General features: G+C 40.8%; 1 protein-coding gene across 3 annotated transcripts in view; it reads right to left on the bottom strand.

The window, feature by feature from the left end:
- The window catches only part of atp10d (ATPase phospholipid transporting 10D), a 75,575-nt gene that overhangs the window by 39,968 nt on the left and 12,439 nt on the right, over positions 1–23,168 (bottom strand). For all 3 annotated transcript variants that reach the window (XM_061986902.1, XM_061986903.1, XM_061986904.1), the window contains 5 exons: positions 11,598–11,802; positions 8,921–9,006; positions 8,721–8,827; positions 6,712–6,843; positions 3,320–3,432 (listed from right to left, as the gene is read on the bottom strand). In XM_061986902.1, the coding sequence (XP_061842886.1) occupies positions 3,320–3,432; positions 6,712–6,843; positions 8,721–8,827; positions 8,921–9,006; positions 11,598–11,802 (643 nt within the window). The remainder of the gene's footprint in view (positions 1–3,319; positions 3,433–6,711; positions 6,844–8,720; positions 8,828–8,920; positions 9,007–11,597; positions 11,803–23,168) is intronic.

Raw genomic sequence — 23,168 nt, 5'->3', positions numbered from 1 at the left:
TGTCAATGTATGAAATCTAGGTCTAAGTCAGACCTACATAGAAGTTTTTGTTTCATGTCTCTACGACATTCCTACCGGAAGTTACAAGCAGTTTTGTCTGTTTTTTCCTAGGGGGCGCTAGAGCGCAATTTTGGTTTTTTTATTAGATGGCAATTTTCACCAGTCCTGATGTGTGTGTGTCAAATATGGTGAGTTTTGAAGCATGTTAAGGGGGTCAAATTACAGCTCAAAGAGGCAAAAGTGACTGTTTTTACAAAACGTTTGTTTTGAAGGGGGAATTTACCTACTTCCTGTTGATTTTTGCTGAAGGATGTCAATGTATGAAATCTAGGTCTAAGTCAGACCTACATAGAGGTTTTTGTTTCATGTCGCTACGACATTCGTACCGGAAGTTACAAGCAGTTTTGTTTGTGTTTTTTCCTAGGGGGCGCTAGAGCGCAATTTAGTTTTGTTTATTAGATGGCAATTTTCACCAGTCCTGATGTGTGTGTCAAATATGATGAGTTTTGAAGCATGTTAAGGGGGTCAAATTACAGCTCAAAGAGGTGGCGGAATAATAATAATAAAACCTTACAATTACAATAGGGTCCTCTGTCCCAAAGGGACATTGCGGTCTCTAATAAATGAATGGGCAAAAGTGAATGATTGAGTCCAAATAAAAAAGATGCAGTTATTGACTTTCTAAAAATGGTGCTGAAGGTTCAAAGATGTCATGATTTTTTGACATGACTTATTCCATAATTGTAGATTTTAAAATACACAGTTCAGAACATTTAGACCTAAGTACCTAAAAGGCAAATTTGGCGTGGACTAAAAAAGCCCGTTTTGCATCGCCATAATAATCAAATAAGTCCCAAACTACAAACCCCGTTTCCATATGAGTTGGGAAATTGTGTTAGATGTAAATATAAACGGAATACAATGATTTGCAAATCCTTTTCAAGCCATATTCAGTTGAATATGCTACAAAGACAACATATTTGATGTTCAAACTCATAAACTTTTTTATTGTGCAAATAATCATTAAATTTAGAATAAAATGCCAGCAACACGTGACAAAGAAGTTGTGAAAGGTGGCAATAAATACTGATAAAGTTGAGGAATGCTCATCAAACACTTATTTGGAACATCCCACAGGTGTGCAGGCTAATTGGGAACAGGTGGGTGCCATGATTGGCTATAAAAGTAGATTCCATGAAATGCTCAGTCATTCACAAACAAGGATGGGGCGAGGGTCACCACTTTGTCAACAAATGCGTGAGCAAATTGTTGAACAGTTTAAGAAAAAACCTTTCTCAACCAGCTATTGCAAGGAATTTAGGGATTTCACCATCTACGCTCCGTAATATCATCAAAGGGTTCAGAGAATCTGGAGAAATCACTGCACGTAAGCAGCTAAGCCCGTGACCTTCCATCCCTCAGGCTGTACTGCATCAACAAGTGACATCAGTGTGTAAAGGATATCACCACATGGGCTCAGGAACACTTCAGAAACCCACTGTCAGTAACTACAGTTGGTCGCTACATCTGTAAGTGCAAGTTCAAACTCTCCTATGCAAGGCGAAAACCGTTTATCAACAACACCCAGAAACGCCGTCGGCTTCGCTGGGCCTGAGCTCATCTAAGATGGACTGATACAAAGTGGAAAAGTGTTCTGTGGTCTGACGAGTCCACATTTCAAATTGTTTTTGGAAACTGTGGACGTCGTGTCCTCCAGACCAAAGAGGAAAAGGACCATCCGGATTGTTATAGGCGCAAAGTTGAAAAGCCAGCATGTGTGATGGTATGGGGGTGTATTAGTGGCCAAGACATGGGTAACTTACACATCTGTGAAGGCACCATTAATGCTGAAAGGTACATACAGCTTTTGGAACAACATATGCTGCCATCTACGCGCCGTCTTTTTCATGGACGCCCCTGCTTATTTCAGCAAGACAATGCCAAGCCACATTCAGCACGTGTTACAACAGCGTGGGTTCGTAAAAAAAGAGTGCGGGTACTTTCCTGGCCCGCCAGCAGTCCAGACCTGTCTCCCATCGAAAATGTGTGGTGCATTATGAAGCGTAAAATACGACAGCGGAGACCCCCGGACTGTTGAACGACTGAAGCTCTACATAAAACAAGAATGGGAAAGAATTCCACTTTCAAAGCTTCAACAATTAGTTTCCTCAGTTCCCAATCGTTTACTGAGTGTTGTTAAAAGAAAAGGCCATGTAACACAGTGGTGAACATGCCCTTTCCCAACTACTTTGGCACGTGTTGCAGCCATGAAATTCTAAGTTAATGATTATTTGCAAAAAATAAAAATAAAGTTTATGAGTTTGAACATCAAATATGTTGTCTTTGTAGCATATTCAACTGAATATGGCTTGAAAAGGATTTGCAAATCATTGTATTCCGTTTATATTTACATCTAACACAATTTCCCAACTCATATGGAAACGGGGTTTGTACTAGACAACTTGTCTTTTAGTAGTAAGTAAACAAACAAAGACTCCTAATTAGTCTATGCAGTAACATATTGTGTCATTTATACACCTATTATTTTCTACACATTATTAAGGACAAACTGTAAAAACGTAGTATTAATCTACTTGTTTATTTACAGTTAATATCTGCTTATTTTCTGTTTCAACATCTACACTTCTGTTGAAATGTAATAATCACATTGTCAGGTTCAAACACCGATGACATCTATTAGACAAGACAAGAAGCAAAGGAAATCAAACAGAGACAGAATTCAATTCAGCTCATGAGGAGAGCGCCTGTGTGCCTGCACCCTCGTACAGCTCTGACGAGGTAGTTCCCACGCCTCCTCTTTTATTCGGGCCTTTTTCTGATTACATAGCATTACATTACATTACATTACGCAGCTGCATCCTAAGGGCAGGTGGTCATAAACGGCGGTTGCACTCGGTCATAAAACAGTTCAAAGAAAAGGTGCCTGGAGCGGTGTCAGGTCCTGCTCCCATCTCCGCTCTGCTAAAGTTAATGATTATTTGCAAAAAAAAATAAAGTTTATGAGTTTGAACATCAAATATGTTGTCTTTGTAGCATATTCAACTGAATATGGCTTGAAAATGATTTGCAAATCATTGTATTCCGGAAACGGGGTTTGTATGTTCACTATTTTATTTAAGGACTAAATTGCAATAACAAACATATGTTTCATGTACACTAACATTTTTTTGTTACAATAAAGACATTTTTGTTTCCCTTTTATTCAGAAAAGTATGGAAATACATTTAGACAGCCCTAGATCAAAGTTGAATGGGAAAGGGTAATTAGTCTCAGGTGTGTGTGGGTAAATGCTACATACCTGCAGCACAATGACCATGGTCCAGAAGACGTAGAAGGCAGCCAGAGCAGGAGACGTGTCCTCCTCAGTCAGAAATACTGCATTTTCCAGCTTCTTCAGCCAGAGTCCATGGCCTAAGAAAACATGGAGACATTTAGAGACGCCGCCATGCCCTACAGTAGCGTTTCTCAAAGTGTGGGGCGCGCCCCACTGGTGGGGAATAGAGACATGACAGGTGGGGCGCGAGGAACGGGAGGAAATTTCACTTTAAATTTTTTTTTTAAATTATTATATTCTTAGATTATTTTTTTTACTATGCTTTCATTTTCTATACACACTGTAAATCACTTTGTGATTCTGTCTGTGAAATATAAATAAATGGAAATTACCGGTACTTATTTTTACTGTAGGCTTTATATTTCTCAGTACGAGCGAAAGTTTGACAGACATAGCAACAGTAACTAATGGGGGCGGGGCTAAGCGGAACAAACTTTCGAGCGGATGGGTAGCAGGCTAATGTGTGGATCACAATTACACAAATATATCCATTTGTGACTCGCACCTCAAAGGTCGTCGAGCCAGAGCCAGCGCCTGCAGAGAAACAAAAATGTGACGGGCACACACTGTGTCATTCACCGGGAAGCACTCGCGTCAAGGCAGCCAGCCCCGAACTCAATGAGGTTTTAACATGTTGTGAGCGCGGTCAATTTGATCAAAACACGACCACTGAAAGCGCGACTGTTCTCTGCACTGTGTGAGGAAATGGGAGCTGATCATACAGCCGTGCTGTTTCACAGTGAAGCAAGGTGGCTCTCCTGGGGGAAAGTGCTGTCACTTGCCCTGTCTTGCCAAATGCATAGCTCCTCCTTTTTTTTTTTGCAAAGATTGCAAAGTGGCACTTTTATTGTATTTATTATTGAACTTGATGCAAGTTATTTGATTTATTATTGAACTTGATGCAAGTTATAACACTTTTATTTGATTTATTATTGAACTTGATGCAAGTTATAACACTTTTGTTTTATTTATTATTGAACTTGATGCAAATTATAACACTTTTTTTGATTTATTATTGAACTTGATGCAAGTTATAACACTTTTGTTTTATTTATTATTGAACTTGATGCAAGTTATTTGATTTATTATTGAACTTGATGCAAGTTATAACACTTTTTTTGATTTATTATTGAATGTGATGCAAGTTATAACACTTTGTGATTTATTATTGAACTTGATGCAAGTTATAACACTTTTTTGATTTATTATTGAACTTGATGCAAGTTATTTGATTTATTATTGAACTTGATGCAAGTTATAACACTTTTATTTGATTTATTATTGAACTTGATGCAAGTTATAACACTTTTATTTGAATTATTATTGAACTTGATGCAAGTTATAACACTTTTTTTGATTTATTATTGAACTTGATGCAAGTTATAACACTTTTGTTTTATTTATTATTGGACTTGATGCAAGTTATTTGATTTATTATTGAACTTGATGCAAATTATAACACTTTTTTTGATTTATTATTGAATGTGATGCAAGTTATAACACTTTGTGATTTATTATTGAACTTGATGCAAGTTATAACACTTTTTTGATTTATTATTGAACTTGATGCAAGTTATTTGATTTATTATTGAACTTGATGCAAGTTATAACACTTTTATTGTATTTATTATTGAACTTGATGCAAGTTATAACACTTTTGTTTTATTTATTATTGAACTTGATGCAAGTTATAACACTTTTTTTGATTTATTATTGAACTTGATGCAAGTTATAACACTTTTGTTTTATTTATTATTGGACTTGATGCAAGTTATTTGATTTATTATTGAACTTGATGCAAGTTATAACACTTTTTTTGATTTATTATTGAATGTGATGCAAGTTATAACACTTTGTGATTTATTATTGAACTTGATGCAAGTTATAACACTTTTTTGATTTATTATTGAACTTGATGCAAGTTATTTGATTTATTATTGAACTTGATGCAAGTTATAACACTTTTATTTGATTTATTATTGAACTTGATGCAAGTTATAACACTTTTGTTTTATTTATTATTGAACTTGATGGAAGTTATTTTATTTATTATTGAACTTGATGCAAGTTATACCACAGCTGCACAGTTATTTTATTTATTATTGAACTTAATGTTATTTTATGTTATTGAGTTCGAATGTATACAACTTGATGTTCAATAAATTTGAAAATGTTAAAGCTTGGCATTAGCGCTCTGTTGGGGTCTTGCCAAATGCATAGCTCCTCCTTTTTTTTTTGCAAAGATTGCAAAGTGGCACTTTTATTGTATTTATTATTGAACTTGATGCAAGTTATTTGATTTATCATTGAACTTGATGCAAGTTATAACACTTTTATTTGATTTATTATTGAACTTGATGCAAGTTATAACACTTTTGTTTTATTTATTATTGAACTTGATGCAAGTTATAACACTTTTTTTGATTTATTATTGAACTTGATGCAAGTTATAACACTTTTGTTTTATTTATTATTGAACTTGATGCAAGTTATTTGATTTATTATTGAACTTGATGCAAGTTATAACACTTTTATTTGATTTATTATTGAACTTGATGCAAGTTATAACACTTTTGTTTGATTTATTATTGAACTTGATGCAAGTTATAACACTTTTGTTTGATTTATTATTGAACTTGATGCAAGTTATAACACTTTTGTTTTATTTATTATTGGACTTGATGCAAGTTATTTGATTTATTATTGAACTTGATGCAAGTTATAACACTTTTTTTGATTTATTATTGAATGTGATGCAAGTTATAACACTTTGTGAATAATAAATCACAAGTTGCAAGTTATAACACTTTTTTGATTTATTATTGAACTTGATGCAAGTTATTTGATTTATTATTGAACTTGATGCAAGTTATAACACTTTTATTTGATTTATTATTGAACTTGATGCAAGTTATAACACTTTTTTTGATTTATTATTGAACTTGATGAAAGTTATAACACTTTTTTTGATTTATTATTGAACGTGATGCAAGTTATAACACTTTTTTTTATTTATTATTGAACTTGATGCAAGTTATAACACTTTTGTTTTATTTATTATTGAACTTGATGGAAGTTATTTTATTTATTATTGAACTTGATGCAAGTTATACCACAGCTGCACAGTTATTTTATTTATTATTGAACTTAATGTTATTTTATGTTATTGAGTTCGAATGTATACAACTTGATGTTCAATAAATTTGAAAATGTTAAAGCTTGGCATTAGCGCTCTGTTGGGGTGATGGGGGCAGGTGGGGCTTGAAAACTCCCCCTTGTCCAAAGTGGGGGATGACAAAAAAAGTTTGAGAACCACTGCCCTACAGTGTTGTTGTTGTTGTTGTGTTGGTACACACCGATGGCAGTGGTGAGGCACATGATGATCAGCAGGAACACACACCAAAGGACATCAACGTTCAGGCGCCTCTCCAACTGGCTCCATTTATATCTTGGCCCGCTGTTGTTCATCATGGCTTTGGTCTCGTGTCCTGAACCACACCAAGGGTTTGGTGATCAGGAGAAGGAGAGTAAACTTGAGCATTTGTGTTGCTATGGCGACTGCTATGTGACACTTGAACCGTTACGTAACCTCATTTCTGGTCTATAAGACGCTACATTTGAACCTTTGTATTTTACTCATTTATTCCAAGCTTCACATGCTGTCAATAAATGTCGCATTGTCACAGTGGACCGACGGAATTGCTCACATCAAATCAAACACAGTCGCACAATACAGGTAAAAGCCAGTAAATTAGAATATTTTGAAAAACTTGATTTATTTCAGTAATTGCATTCAAAAGGTGTAACTTGTACATTATATTTATTCATTGCACACAGACTGATGCATTCAAATGTTTATTTCATTTAATTTTGATGATTTGAAGTGGCAACAAATGAAAATCCAAAATTCCGTGTGTCACAAAATTAGAATATTACTTAAGGCTAATACAAAAAAGGGAGTTTTAGAAATGTTGGCCAACTGAAAAATATGAGCATGTACAATACTCAATACTTGGTTGGAGCTCCTTTTGCCTCAATTACTGCATTAATGCGGCGTGGCATGGAGTCGATGAGTTTCTGGCACTGCTCAGGTGTTATGAGAGCCCAGGTTGATCTGATAGTGGCCTTCAACTCTTCTGCGTTTTGGGGTCTGGCATTCTGCATCTTCCTTTTCACAATACCCCACAGATTTTCTATGGGGCTAAGGTCAGGGGAGTTGGCGGGCCAATTTAGAACAGAAATACCATGGTCCGTAAACCAGGCACGGGTAGATTTTGCGCTGTGTGCAGGCGCCAAGTCCTGTTGGAACTTGAAATCTCCATCTCCATAGAGCAGGTCAGCAGCAGGAAGCATGAAGTGCTCTAAAACTTGCTGGTAGACGGCTGCGTTGACCCTGGATCTCAGGAAACAGAGTGGACCGACACCAGCAGATGACATGGCACCCCAAACCATCACTGATGGTGGAAACTTTACATTAGACTTCAGGCAACGTGGATCCTGTGCCTCTCCTGTCTTCCTCCAGACTCTGGGACCTCGATTTCCAAAGGAAATGCAAAATTTGCATGGTTGGGTGATGGTTTGGGGTGCCATGTCATCTGCTGGTGTCGGTCCACTCTGTTTCCTGAGATCCAGGGTCAACGCAGCCATCTACCAGCAAGTTTTAGAGCACTTCATGCTTCCTGCTGCTGACCTGCTCTATGGAAATGGAGATTTCAAGTTCCAACAGGACTTGGCGCCTGCACACAGCGCAAAATCTACCCGTGCCTGGTTTACGGACCATGGTATTTCTGTTCTAAATTGGCCCGCCAACTCCCCTGACCTTAGCCCCATAGAAAATCTGTGGGGTATTGTGAAAAGGAAGATGCAGAATGCCAGAGCCAAAAACGCAGAAGAGTTGAAGGCCACTATCAGAGCAACCTGGGCTCTCATAACACCTGAGCAGTGCCAGAAACTCATGGACTCCATGCCACGCCGCATTAACGCAGTAATTGAGGCAAAAGGAGCTCCAACCAAGTATTGAGTATTGTACATGCTCATATTTTTCATTTTCATACTTTTCAGTTGGCCAACATTTCTAAAAATCCCTTTTTTGTATTAGCCTTAAGTAATATTCTAATTTTGTGACACACGGAATTTTGGATTTTCATTTGTTGCCACTTCAAATCATCAAAATTAAATGAAATAAACATTTGAATGCATCAGTCTGTGTGCAATGAATAAATATAATGTACAAGTTACACCTTTTGAATGCAATTACTGAAATAAATCAAGTTTTTCTAAATATTCTAATTTACTGGCTTTTACCTGTGTATATATATATATATATATATATATATACGGTATGTTGATTGTGTGCCTGTCTTACCAGCATAGACCACGATGCCCACCACAGTCTCTGTATTCCGAACCGTGCAACTTCTGAGTAGTAGATTGTTATTGTGAAGGCCAGCACGAGCTCCACTTGGGTGCTCCCTGAAAAAGACAAATGAACACAAACTGGTCAATTCCAAGCAAATATCACCTTAAATACGCCGTCATCGATACAGACGTCTTTATCCTTCTTACATGAAACCTCGGAACCTGCCGAGGTCATTGTTGGGATTCTCACACTCAATGCGACTGTGGAAGCTCTCAGGGCTAAACTCTCTTTCCTGCAAAAATAAATAAAAACAAGTAAACATACACACAGTAGTGTTTGTATAAACTGTGTATATATATATATATATATATACTTTATCAAAAAAAGAGTTGTCGAGTGATATCAAGGATTTTCCGTCACTAGCATTCCCAGACATGTGGAACTATTGTACTCCAGACATCATTCTACACCACAAAACAGATGAAAACGTGTAAAAGCACGGAGGTCTACAACGACTGGGTCAAATATATTGATATCAAGATTCTCCCGGATAAATATGTATCGTTTTTCATCAGGTAGGGTTGTATTTCATGATTTAACTTGGCATATACAGCCATGTTTGTTGTTGTTGTTGTCGTTTACAAGTAGCATGTTTTTCCCGTCTTTATCAAAATATAACTATAGATGTCAACATTGTGTATGTGCTGAAAGATTAATTTATGATTGTTTATTAAAATATAACTATAGATGTCAACATTGTGTACGTGCTGAAAGATTAATTTATGATTGTTTATTAAAATATAACTATAGATGTCAACATTGTGTACGTGCTGAAAGATTCATTTATGATTGTTTATCAAAATATAACTATAGATGTCAACATTGTGTACGTGCTGAAAGATTCATTTATGATTGTTTATCAAAATATAACTATAGATGTCAACATTGTGTATGTGCTGAAAGATTCATTTATGATTATTTATCAAAATATAACTATAGATGTCAACATTGTGTACGTGCTGAAAGATTCATTTATGATTGTTTATCAAAATATAACTATAGATGTCAACATTGTGTATGTGCTGAAAGATTCATTTATGATTGTTTATCCAAATATAACTATAGATGTCAACATTGTGTACATTCTGAAAGATTCATTTATGATTGTTTATCAAAATATAACTATAGATGTCAACATTGTGTATGTGCTGAAAGATTCATTTATGATTGTTTATCAAAATATAACTATAGATGTCAACATTGTGTATGTGCTGAAAGATTAATTTATGATTGTTTATCAAAATATAACTATAAATGTCAACATTGTGTATGTGCTGAAAGATTCATTTATGATTGTTTATCAAAATATAACTATAGATGTCAACATTGTGTACGTGCTGAAAGATTCATTTATGATTGTTTATCAAAATATAACTATAGATGTCAACATTGTGTACGTGCTGAAAGAGTAATTTATGATTGTTTATCAAAATATAACTATAGATGTCAACATTGTGTACGTGCTGAAAGATTCATTTATGATTGTTTATCAACATATAACTATAGATGTCAACATTGTGTATGTGCTGAAAGATTCATGTATGATTGTTTATCAAAATATAACTATAGATGTCAACATTGTGTACGTGCTGAAAGATTCATTTATGATTGTTTATCAAAATATAACTATAGATGTCAACATTGTGTACGTGCTGAAAGATTCATTCATGATTGTTTATCAAAATATAACTATAGATGTCAACATTGTGAATGTGCAGAAAGATTCATTTATGATTGTTTATCAAAATATAACTATAGACGTCAACATTGTGTATGTGCTGAAAGATTCATTTATGATTGTTTATCAAAATATAACTATAGATGTCAACATTGTGTATGTGCTGAAAGATAAATTTATGATTCTTTATCAAAATATAACTATAGATGTCAACATTGTGTACGTGCTGAAAGATTCATTTATGATTGCTTATCAAAATATAACTATAGATGTCAACATTGTGTATGTGCTGAAAGATTCATTTATGATTGTTTATCAAAATATAACTATAGATGTCAACATTGTGTACGTGCTGAAAGATTCATTTATGATTGTTTATCAAAATATAACTATAGATGTCAACATTGTGTACGTGCTGAAAGATTCATTTATGATTGTTTATCAAAATATAACTATATATGTCAACATTGTGTACGTGCTGAAAGATTCATTTATGATTGTTTATCAAAATATAACTATAGATGTCAACATTGTGTATGTGCTGAAAGATTCATTTATGATTGCTTATCAAAATATAACTATAGATGTCAACATTGTGTATGTGCTGAAAGATTCATTTATGATTGCTTATCAAAATATAACTATAGATGTCAACATTGTGTACGTGCTGAAAGATTAATTTATGATTGTTTATCAAAATATAAATAAAGATGTCAACATTGTGTATGTGCTGAAAGATTCATTTATGATTGTTTATGAAAATATAACTATAGATGTCAACATTGTGTACGTGCTGAAAGATTAATTTATGATTGTTTATCAAAATATAACTATAGATGTCAACATTGTGTACGTGCTGAAATGTTCATTTATGATTGTTTATCAAAATATAACTAAAGATGTCAACATTGTGTACGTGCTGAAAGATTCATTTATGATTGCTGCCTAGTGGTTAGAGTGTCCGCCCTGAGATGGGTAGGTTGTGAGTTCAAACCAAAGACTATAAAAATGGGAGCCATTACCTCCCTACTTGGCACTCAGCATCAAGGCTTGGAATTGGGGGTTAAATCACCAAAAATTATTCCCGGACGTGACGTCATTTTTAAAAACCGAGCCATTTCAGATGATTGAGTGCACCTCCTTACCTGCAGGTGCAAGCCTGGAACCACCTGCCTCTGTTTCAGGTTGGTCTCTCCGTCCAGGTTGGCAGTCTCAATGTAACAAATGCCGCGAGGATCCGAGGAATACAGCAGTAAAATGTCGGCGGGGATGATGTCGTCGCAGCGCAGGCGTACAAAGTCCCCGACGTAAACGTCTTTCCAGTATTTCTCCATGTAGGCTCTCTTCTTGCTGGTAACGGTAAATCAAAGAAAACATTAGTCCAATGTTGAGACGGTGTGTACTGTGTACATTTAGGGATGTCCCGATCCGATATTTGGATCGGATCGGCTGCCGATTTTTGCCAAAAATTATCGGCAAGGCATGGGAAAATGCCGATCCAGATCCAGTTTTAAAAAAAAAACTCCGGTCCGTGTTTTCCAACGCACCGATTTAAATAATACATTCCACTTTTCTGCTGCTCCGTAATTTCCGTTCCGCATTTTCCAGCACACCTTCAACACATCCACAGGTCTGTGGATTCTCACGCAGTTGCTTTTAGCTGCTGGCATTACGCGAGAGGCTCTTCTCACTTTTTCCTGTGTCTCCCTCTCACAGACAGCAAGTGCACCTTCTTACACACGTCACATACTGTCACGTCATACGTCACATACTGTCACGTCATACGTCACATACTGTCACGTCATACGTCACATACTGTCACGTCATACGTCACATACTGTCACGTCATACGTCACATACTGTCACGTCATACGTCACATACTGTCACGTCATACGTCACATACTGTCACGTCATACGTCACATACTGTCACGTCATACGTCACATACGTATACGTCCTCCCATGTATCCCTAACTCTTCCGGGCTACATTATACACCCCCACTACCACCAAACCCCCCCCCCCCAACCCTCTCCGTGCGTCGGTTGAGGTAGGCAGGGTTTGGTGGTTGCGGGGGTGTATAATGTAGCCTGGAAAAGTTAAGGATGCATGGGATTCTGGGTATTTGTTCTGTTGTGTTTATGTTGTGTTACAGTGCAGATGTTCTCCCGAAATGTGTTTGTCATTCTTGTTTGGTGTGGGTTCACAGTGTGGCGCAATATTAGTAAGAGTGTTAAAGTTATTTATATCACAACCCTCAGTGTAACCTGTATGGCTTGCAGTCACTTACGTGGGTAAGCAGAGGCCACATACTACATGTGACCGGGCCGGCACGAAGATAGCATGGTGTAAAAGCGGACGCGACGACATGTTGTAGAGGACGTTAAAGGCAGTGCCATCACGGCACGCCCTGAATATTGTTGTCCGGGTGAAAATCTGAGAATGTTTGCCCCGGGAGATTTCCGGGAGAGGCACTAAAATCCAGTGAGGGTTGGACTCCGCCAAGGCTGCCCTTTGTCACCGATTCTGTTCATAACCTTTATGGACAGAATTTCTAGGCGCGGTCAAGGCGTTGAGGGGATCCGGTTTGGTGGCTGCAGGATTAGGTCTCTGCTTTTTGCAGATGATGTGGTCCTGATGGCTTCATCTGGCCAGGATCTTCAGCTCTCACTGGATCGGTTCGCAGCTGAGTGTGAAGCGACTGGGATGAGAATCAGCACCTCCAAGTCCGAGTCCATGGTTCTAGCCCGGAAAAGGGTGGAGTGCCATCTCCGGGTTGGGGAGGAGATCTTGCCCCAAGTGGAGGAGTTCACGTACCTCGGAGTCTTGTTCACGAGTGAGGGAAGAGTGGATGGTGAGATCAACAGGCGGATCGGTGCGGCGTCTTCAGTAATGCGGACGCTGTATCGATCCGTTGTGGTGAAGAAGGAGCTGAGCCGGAAGGCAAAGCTCTCAATTTACCGGTCGATCTACGTTCCCATCCTCACCTATGGTCATGAGCTTTGGGTTATGACCGAAAGGACAAGATCACGGGTACAAGCGGCCGAAATGAGTTTCCTCCACCGAGTGGCGGGGCTCTCCCTTAGAGATAGGGTGAGGAGCTCTGCCATCCGGGAGGAGTTCAAAGTAAAGCCGTTGCTCCTCCACATCGAGAGGAGCCAGATTAAGTGGTTCGGGCATCTGGTCAGGATGCCACCCGAACGCCTCCCTAGGGAGGTGTTTAGGGCACGTCCGACCGGTAGGAGGCCGCGGGGAAGACCCAGGACACGTTGGGAAGACTATGTCTCCCGGCTGGCCTGGGAACGCCTCGGGGTCCCACAGGAAGAGCTGGACGAAGTGGCTGGGGAGAGGGAAGTCTGGGCTTCCCTGCTTAGGCTGCTGCCCCCGCGACCCGACCTCGGATAAGCGGAAGAAGATGGATGGATGAATGGATGTTCATAGTTTCTGCCTTTGTGCAAGTTTTGTGTTTATAGCCAAGTTTTGTACCTCCACTGTGAGCGCCTTTTGTTTGTTTCTTTTTTTTTGAGTGTTAAAATTAAATATGTCTTCACCTTCACGCCACGTCTGGTCCAAATCATTTGCCCCACGGGAGAACAAACCACGCCATAGTCCAAGTCCTGACAAGTACAATGTTTCACTTCTTTACTTCATCCATTTCATCATTTAATTCCACATCATTTCAGCTGTTTGCAATTTGACCAAATTATCGAACTTTAATATTTTTGACTCAATAAATCAAGTGTTTGTATGTTCTCTATATCCAACATTATGTATCAGTCTAATTGATCTTTTTTGTAACACATTTAACGAATTTGGTGCACATTTGTAGTTATTTCCCTACATTTCTGCACAATAACTCAGATATGGTACCGTATTTTCCGCACCATAAGCCGCCCTGGGTTATAAGCCGCGCCTTCAATGAACGGCATATTTCAAAACTTTGTCCACCTATAAGACGCCCCGTGTTATAAGCCGCATCTAACTGCGCTAAAGGAATGTCAAAAAAACAGTCAGATAGGTCAGTCAAACTTTAATAATATATTAAAAACCAGCGTGATGTGGGCGCGCATGGAGTCGTATATCAACATGGACGGAGCTGCGTGAAAAAAGCCACCCGGCCTCTTCGCGTAAACTTACCTTAACCACTCGCTCATCTTTTCTTCATCCATCCCTTCGAGTTAGCTTTTATGATGACGCCGGCTGGAAAGGTCTCTTTTGGCAAGGTCTTCCTTTTGAATATCACCATGGGTGGAAGTTTCAGGCCATTAGCATGGCAAGCTAGAACCACAGTGAAGGATGACTTCTCATTCCCTGTGGTGCGAATATTCACCGTACGTGCTCCCGTTGTATCCACAGTGCGGTTCACAGGAATATCAAAAGTCAGTGGAACCTCGTCCATGTTGATAATGTTCTTTGGCCGGATCTTTTTTTCAGCTATCTTGTTTTTACAATATGCACGGAAAGTAGCCAGCTTTTCTTGAAAGTCTTTAGGCAGTTGCTGTGAAATAGTAATCCGTGTGCGGATGGAGAGATTGCGTCTTTTCATGAACCGGAAACCTGTCGCTTAGTAGGAGCCATTTTGTGGTCTTTACAGATGTAAACACACAAAGGAAATGAAACGTAATATCCGCGCGTTTCTTCTTCTTCTACGCGGGCGGGTGGTTGCTTACAGTAGAAGAAGAAGCGCTTCCTGTTCTATGGGGGCGGGTGCTTACCTTGGCGGTTGCTTGCGTAGAAGAAGAAGCACTTCCTCTTCTACGGGGAAAAAAGATGGCGGCTGTTTACCGTAGTTACGAGACCGAAACTTTATGAAAATGAATCTTAATATTAATCCATATATAAAGCGCACCGGGTTATAAGGCGCACTGTCAGCTTTTGAGAAAATTTGTGGTTTTTAGGTGCGCCTTATAGTGCGGAAAATACGGTAATACTATAGTAGCGAGCAGTAGAGAATGTGAAGTGATTTGTTAAACCAAATATTGTGTGTTTTTTTTCCATCTAAAACAACCTATCTGGACTCGATAAGAGAATCGATAAGGAATCGGTTCGATAAGAGGATTCGATAATAGGCTCGAACTCGATAATTTCTTATCAAACATCATCCCTAATGATGATTACATATTGGTGGTCTATCTATTTGCTGTGTATATATTTGTAGTTATTTATGCCGTGTACAAGGCCTGATTTCTCACGGTTTTACTCCACCTTGTATTTGACTTTGTTAACAGGGTTAGGCGAACTAGATGTTTAACTTCAGCCTGAACCCTTTCGGTCTGTAGAATTGTCAATTCGTGGGTGTTTTTGTTTATTCCGTTGCCCACTGACCGAAGAAATAATAAACTAAACTCAACTTAATTGAACAATCCAGCTGAAGATGTCAAGACTTGGACTATGGCTTGGTTTGTTCTCCCGAGGTGCAAGTGAATTGGACCAGATGTGGTGTGAAGGTAAATACATGATTTATCTAAACACTATAACTACAAAGAAAAGGATCAAACTAAAGGTGCGCACAGGGGCGGAGGTACAAAACTAGACTATAAACACAGAACTTGCACATTGGCAGAAACTATGAACAATTTAAACAAAACTTGCAAACTATGGCATGAATAAAGAAAACTTACTTGGATGAAAAAACGGCATGAAAAAGCGCAGCAAGTGTCATAAGGGTGTGTGGGAGAGTATAAATGCGGGATGTCGTCAGAACGACAAACTGAAAACAATGAACTTAAATACTATAGACATGATTAACGAAAACAGGTGCGTGACTCAAAACGTGAAACAGGTGCGTGACGTGACAGGTGGAAACTAATGGTTGCTATGGTGACAAAACAAAAGTGCACAAAAGGTCCAAAAACAAAACCGAACATGACCAAAACAAAAACATGATCACACAGACATGACAGAAGAATCTGTAATTGATTAGTTAGGTTAGTCTTATAGTAGGTTATGTGTTTCTGTTCTGCATTCTACTTTCAAGTCCTCCTCCAGTATTTATCATCTATGCTTTAAGTATTTGCTCCGCCTTTTGTACTTCTTTTCTACCAGCACAGTTTCTTACCCCGCATTCCTCTTCACCTCTTTGCTTTTCCTTTTGACGCTGGTGTTACTTTTGTCATAATCGATCTACTTTCCACGGTGAACTTTCAACGCTCGCATATCCTGGTAACTAATGACATTTGTTGAGAGGTAATTAAGTTATTAATTCATACTATTCAAAGAAAAGCATCATTTATTTTCCAAAGCCAATCATGTTCCACGAAACATCGACTGTGTTATTGGTTTTAAAATTAGAGTTTGAGCAACAGTCTTCCTGGCTCGTCCGCACACATGGCGCTCAAAAGCAGACTGGCCGAGGAGTACAAAGTTAACAGTCCATCCATCCATCCATCCATCTTCTTCCGCTTATCCGAGGTCGGGTCGCAGCCTAAGCAGGGAAGCCCAGACTTCCCTCTCCCCAGCCACTTCGTCCAGCTCCTCCCGGGGGACCCCGAGGCGTTCCCAGGCCAGCCGGGAGACATAGTCTTCCCAACGTGTCCTGGGTCTTCCCCCGTGGCCTCCTACCGGTCGGACGTGCCCTAAACACCTCCCTAGGGAGGCGCTCGGGTGGCATCCTGACCAGATGCCCGAACCACCTCATCTGGCTCCTCTCCATGTGGAGGAGCAGCGGCTTTACTTTGAGCTCCCCCCGGATGACAGAGCTTCTCACCCTATCTCTAAGGGAGAACCCCGCCACCCGGCGGAGGAAACTCATTTCGGCCGCTTGTACCCGTGATCTTGTCCTTTCGGTCATAACCCAGAGCTCATGACCATAGGTGAGGATGGGAACGTAGATCGACCGGTAAATTGAGAGCTTTGCCTTCCGGCTCAGCTCCTTCTTCACCACAACGGATAGATACAGCATACGCATTAATGAAGATGCCGCACCGATCCGCCTGTCGATCTCCCGATCCACTCTTCCCTCACTCATGAACAAGACTCCGAGGTATTTGAACTTCTCCACTTGGGGCAAGATCTCCTCCCCAACCCGGAGATGGCACTCCACCCTTTTCCGGGCGAGAACCATGGACTCGGACTTGGAGGTGCTAATTCTCATCCCAGTCGCTTCACACTCGGCTGCGAACCGATCCAGCGAGAGCTGAAGATCCTGGCCAGATGAAGCCATCAGGACCACATCATCCGCAAAAAGCAGAGACCTAATCCTGCAGCCACCAAACCAGATCCCCTCAACGCCTTGACTGCGCCTAGAAATTCTGTCCATAAAAGTTATGAACAGAATCGGTGACAAACGGCAGCCTTGGCGGAGTCCAACCCTCACTGGAAACGTGTCCGACCTACTGCCGGCAATGCGGACCAAGCTCTGACACTGATCATACAGGGAGCGGACCGCCACAATCAGACAGTCCGATACCTCATACTCTCTGAGCACTCCCCACAGGACCTCCCGAGGGACACGGTCGAATGCCTTCTCCAAGTCCACAAAGCACATGTAGACTGGTTGGGCAAACTCCCATGCACCCTCAAGGACCCTGCCGAGAGTATAGAGCTGGTCCACAGTTCTACGACCAGGACTAAAACCACACTGTTCCTCCTGAATCCGAGGTTTGACTATCCGGCGTAGCCTCCTCTCCAGTACACCTGAATATTCATACTTTATATTACTTTAATTTGTTTTGATGTAAAGAAAACACTCATTTTTAAGATGTAGCGACCGTATATCTAAGGCGACTTTCATTTTATTTAGTAGTAGTAGCGACTTCCTCACAGTCTACTTCATTGTTTTCCCTTTATCAAACTGCGCTTGCAAGCGACGGGGGCCACATTGAAGCCACATTCATTCACATGCAAACTCCACACAGAAATATCCCCAGCCCGGGATTGAACTCAGGACTACTCAGGACCTACATTGGTTGGGGTGCACTAACCCCTGTGCCACTGTGCTGTCCACCTGACTAAATCCTTTTTAAAAAATTACATTAACGACAAAATAAATAACAAATAAACCACATGAGCTCTGGAAAATCCTCAACAACCAGCTTCCTGGCTGCAGCCAGAAACTCAAAACCAGACTCACCAACATCAACATCAAGGAGGGCGACTCCCTCATTACAGACAAACTGGAGGTAGTAAGCAGACTCAACACCTTTTTTCACCAGCATAGCCACAACTCTAGTTAACAAGCTGTCCCACCACTCTGGTTGTTTTGGTGTAGAACACATTAAAGCCTTCTACAGAAAGCTAGGAGTATCCAACTTACTTACTTACTTACTTAGTCCTCTTGCACTTCAGGGCGCGTAGAGCCGACCATAGCAACCAGGTCTCTCCATCTGGGTCTGTTGTGGCCAAGGTGTTGAGCTTGTGCCATAGTCACATTGCAGGCCTTAAGGTCCTGGGCTAATACATCCAGCCAGCGAGTCCTGGGGGCGCCTCTAGGGCGTCTCCAGCCAGCTCGCTGCGGGTTGAAGTCCAGGATTTTGCGCGTGGGGTGTTCCCCCGGCAGGCGGATGACATGGCCATACCAGCGCACGCACTCGCCGCATTGCTGCGAGGCGAGAGGCTGGGAGCTGTTGGGTTAGCTCTCTTAGGGTCTTGTTGGTGACATGCTGGCTCCACGTGATGCCTTCTATCCTCCTGAGGGCTCTGGAATCAAAGCCATCTAGCCTGGCCGCTAGGATGTTATTCAGCGGCCATGTTTCCGAGCTGTACAGAAGGACAGAGATGACAGAGGAATTGTAGACCCTCAACTTGGTGTCCCGAGATATGTGCCGGTGTCGCCACAACGGTCTCCACAGGGACTGCATGACGGAGGCTGCAAGGGCGCGACGGCGGTCCACCTCTCGTTTGAGGTCGCCGGTGTTGGTGACTGTCGAACCGAGGTATCTGATGGTAGGGACAAAGTGGACAGGGGTATCCTCAAATAAGAAGGGTGGTGGGTCTGGTCCATCGCCGATATGCATGAGTTCGGTTTTGGACCAGCTGATTTTCAGGCCGAGCTGTTTGGTCTCCTCATCAAACACACCGAGGGCCTCCCTGAGCTGGTCAGCGGTCTCACTGAACAGGGTGGTGTCATCGGCGTATTCGAGGTCCTTAAGGGTGTAGTTTCCAAGTGACACCCCGGGGACTCGCACACAGACTCTGGACATCAGGTGGTCGATGACACAGTTAAATAGTTCTGGTGCGGCAACACAGCCTTGCCTGACCCCGCTGTTGATGGGGAACCACTCAGAGTCTTTACAGTTCACACGGAGTATCCAACAATGATTTCAAATTAGAAATGGTCTCAGCTGACGAGGTGCTTAAAAAATTGAGAGCGCTCCACCCAAACAAGGCCACGGGCCTTGACAATATCCCCTCCAGATTCCTTAGGGACTCTGCCTCCATCATTGCCCCAATCATCACGCACATAATAAACCTCTCAATTTCACAAGGCCAAGTACCAAAGGATTACAAGATAGCAAGAGTAACTCCCCTTTTCAAAAAAGAAAGCAAATTAGAACCTGGTAACTACCGACCTGTTTCTATTCTCAGTTCCATTTTGAAAGTAATGGAAAAAATAATTTATGAACAGGTCGATAGATACCTTGCCACTAATAAACTCATGTACAAATTCCAATCCGGCTTCAGAACTAACCACTCCACTGACACCTGCCTTCTCTATCTGAGCGACCACATCAAACATGAGGTGGACTGCGGCATGGTCATGCTGGACCTTCAGAAGGCCTTTGACACCGTTGACCACGCTATACTGTTGGATAAGCTCAGAGCGATCGGATTTGATCAAATCTCATCGAGCTGGATGCAATCTTACTTGGAGGGGAGGGAGCAGGTGGTAGAGGTGAACAGCACCGTGCCCCCTCCCTCTCAGTAAGCTGTGGAGTCCCCCAAGGCAGTATATTAGGGCCTTTACTGTTCCTAATATACATAAACGACTTGTCATCAGCATGCGACTGTGAATTGTTCTTGTTTGCGGATGACTCGGCCCTGCTGGTATCAGACAAGGACAAATCACAGATGGAGAAAATCCTCAGTGCTGAACTCTGTAGAACTTGCACCTGGCTCGCTGACAACAAGCTATCCATACACTTGGCTAAAACGGAATCCATCCTTTTTGGGTCCCAAATCAACCTTAAGAAAGTCAATGACTTCACTACAAAAGTGGGTGACATTGTTAACACCAGGAAGGATGAGGTCACCTACCTAGGTTCCATTCTAGAGGCTAATCTTTCCTGTGATAAAATGGCAACTAAAGTAATCAAAAAGGTCAACCAACGAACGAGATTTCTCTACAGAATCTCCTCTCTGGTCAACAAAAGCACCATGAAGACTAGCGGGAACTCTCATTCAACCCTTTTTCGATTAGGCATGCACCTCCTGGTACCCTAGCACCTCCAAAACCCTCAAATCTAAACTCCAAACATCCCAGAACAAGCTAGTCAGATTACTTCTCGACCTCCACCCCAGATCACACCTCACTCCAACCCACTTCTCCAAAGTGGGCTGGCTCAGGGTGGAGGACAGAGTAAAACAACTTGCACTGAGCCTTGACTATAAAATCCGCTACACCTCCCTGATACCGAAGTACATGTCAAACTACTTCCAGAACGTAAATGACTGCCATAACCACAACACCAGGGGGAGCTCCACAAACCACGTCAAACCCAGATTCTGATCTAACAAAGGTCTTAACTCATTCTCCTTCTAGGCCACATCAATATGGAATGCACTCCCAACAGATGTAAAAGAAAGTGCATCTCTATCCTCCTTCAAAACCACACTAAAAGCACACCTTCCGGCAGCTACAACCCTAGCCTAACCCCCTGCCCCCACCACATCCCACCTCCCCGAATTGTAAATACCGTATTTTCCGCACCATAAGGCGCCCTGGGTTATAAGCCGCGCCTTCAATGAACGGCATATTTCAAAACTTTGTCCACCCATAAGCCGCCCCGTGTTGTAAGCCACATCTAACTGCGCTAAAGGAATGTCAAAAAAACAGTCATGGCATCGTATATCAACATGGACGGAGCTGCTGAAAAAAGCCACCCGGCCTCTTCGCGTAAACTTAAACTTACCTTAACCACTCGCTCATCTTTTCTTCATCCATCCCTTCGAGTTAGCTTTTATGATGACGCCGGCTGGAAAGGTCTCTTTTGGCAAGGTCTTCCTTTTGAATATCACCATGGGTGGAAGTTTCTGGCCATTAGCATGGCAAGCTAGAACCACAGTGAAGGATGACTTCTCATTCCCTGTGGTGCGAATATTCACCGTACGTGCTCCCGTTGTATCCACAGTGCGGTTCACAGGAATATCAGTTGCTGTGAAATAGTAATCCGTGTGCGGATGGAGAGATTGCGTCTTTTCATGAACCGGATCCCTGTCACTTGGTAGGAGCCATTTTGTGGTCTTTACAGATGTAAACACACAAAGGAAATGAAACGTACGTAATATCCGCGCGCTTTTTCTTCTTCTACGCGGGCGGGTGGTTGCTTACAGTAGAAGAAGAAGCGCTTCCTGTTCTATGGGGGCGGGTGCTTACCTTGGCGGTTGCTTGCGTAGAAGAAGAAGCGCTTCCTGTTCTACCGGGAAAAAAGATGGCGGCTGTTTACCGAAGTTGCGAGACCGAAACTTTATGAAAATGAATCTTAATATTTATCCATATATAAAGCGCACCGGGTTATAAGGCGCACTGTCAGCTTTTGAGAAAATTTGTGGTTTTTAGGTGCGCCTTATAGTGCGGAAAATACGGTAATCAAATATATATATTTGTTCTTATGCTTTCTGAGCTCACTATGTTCACTGCACATATCCCACCAAGTGAGACTTACACTGTTACAATGTCTATTTCTCAGATGATAAACTTGTATGATAACTACAATATACTGATAGAAACCTACCAACCTCCTCCACATCCCACCCCCCGGATTGTAAATAATTCAATGTATATACTCATTCTTTCTTTGCTTCTTTGAACTCTCAACGTTTACAGCTGGATGTACATACCATAAAAAGCTGAGAGCTACACTTTTATGGTGACCTTGTTCTGATGATGAACTTGTGTGATGACTGTATTATGATGATAGTATATATTTGTACCATGAATTGATTAACGTGGACCCCGACATAAACAAGTTGAAAAGCGTATTCGGGCGTTACCATTTAGTGGTCAATTGTACGGAATATGTACTGTACTGTGCAATCTACTGATACAAGTTTCAATCAATCAATCCTCTCAAAGCCACACACTGTGCAAACAAGGTCAAGGTTCACTTTTTACAACTCAGCGGAATATTAAAGATTGCTGATTTAGAATCTCATTCACCCCTTACGAACATAGCAGCAGTTGAGTATAACGAACAGAGGTGGGGCCAAGTCATTGTTTTGCAAGTCATAAGTAAGTCTCAAGTCTTGGCCCTCAAGTATCGAGTCAAGTCCAAAGTCCAGACTGCAAAGTCTCAAGTCAAGTCCCAAGTCCTGCATTTTGAGTTTTTTCAAGTCCTTTCAAGTCCTTTTAACCACAGACTAATACAGTATATTTACACAAATTGTGTATGCTTTTAAAACGCTGTATTTATTTATTAAAACAAGTGCATTTGAAATTGCAGGGGAAAAAATAGTGCTGACATTGCACTTCATAATAGCACTATTAACCAGTCATTTTAAACATTTAACTCATTCATTTACAGAATAAACACATTTGAAAAAACAAGTGCAACTGCACTT

The sequence above is a fragment of the Nerophis lumbriciformis genome, linkage group LG26 (genome assembly GCF_033978685.3).
Source record: "Nerophis lumbriciformis linkage group LG26, RoL_Nlum_v2.1, whole genome shotgun sequence".
Lineage (NCBI taxonomy): Eukaryota > Metazoa > Chordata > Actinopteri > Syngnathiformes > Syngnathidae > Nerophis > Nerophis lumbriciformis.
The sequence above is the reverse complement of the archived record's forward strand: the minus strand, read 5'-3'. Positions and strand labels throughout refer to the sequence as shown.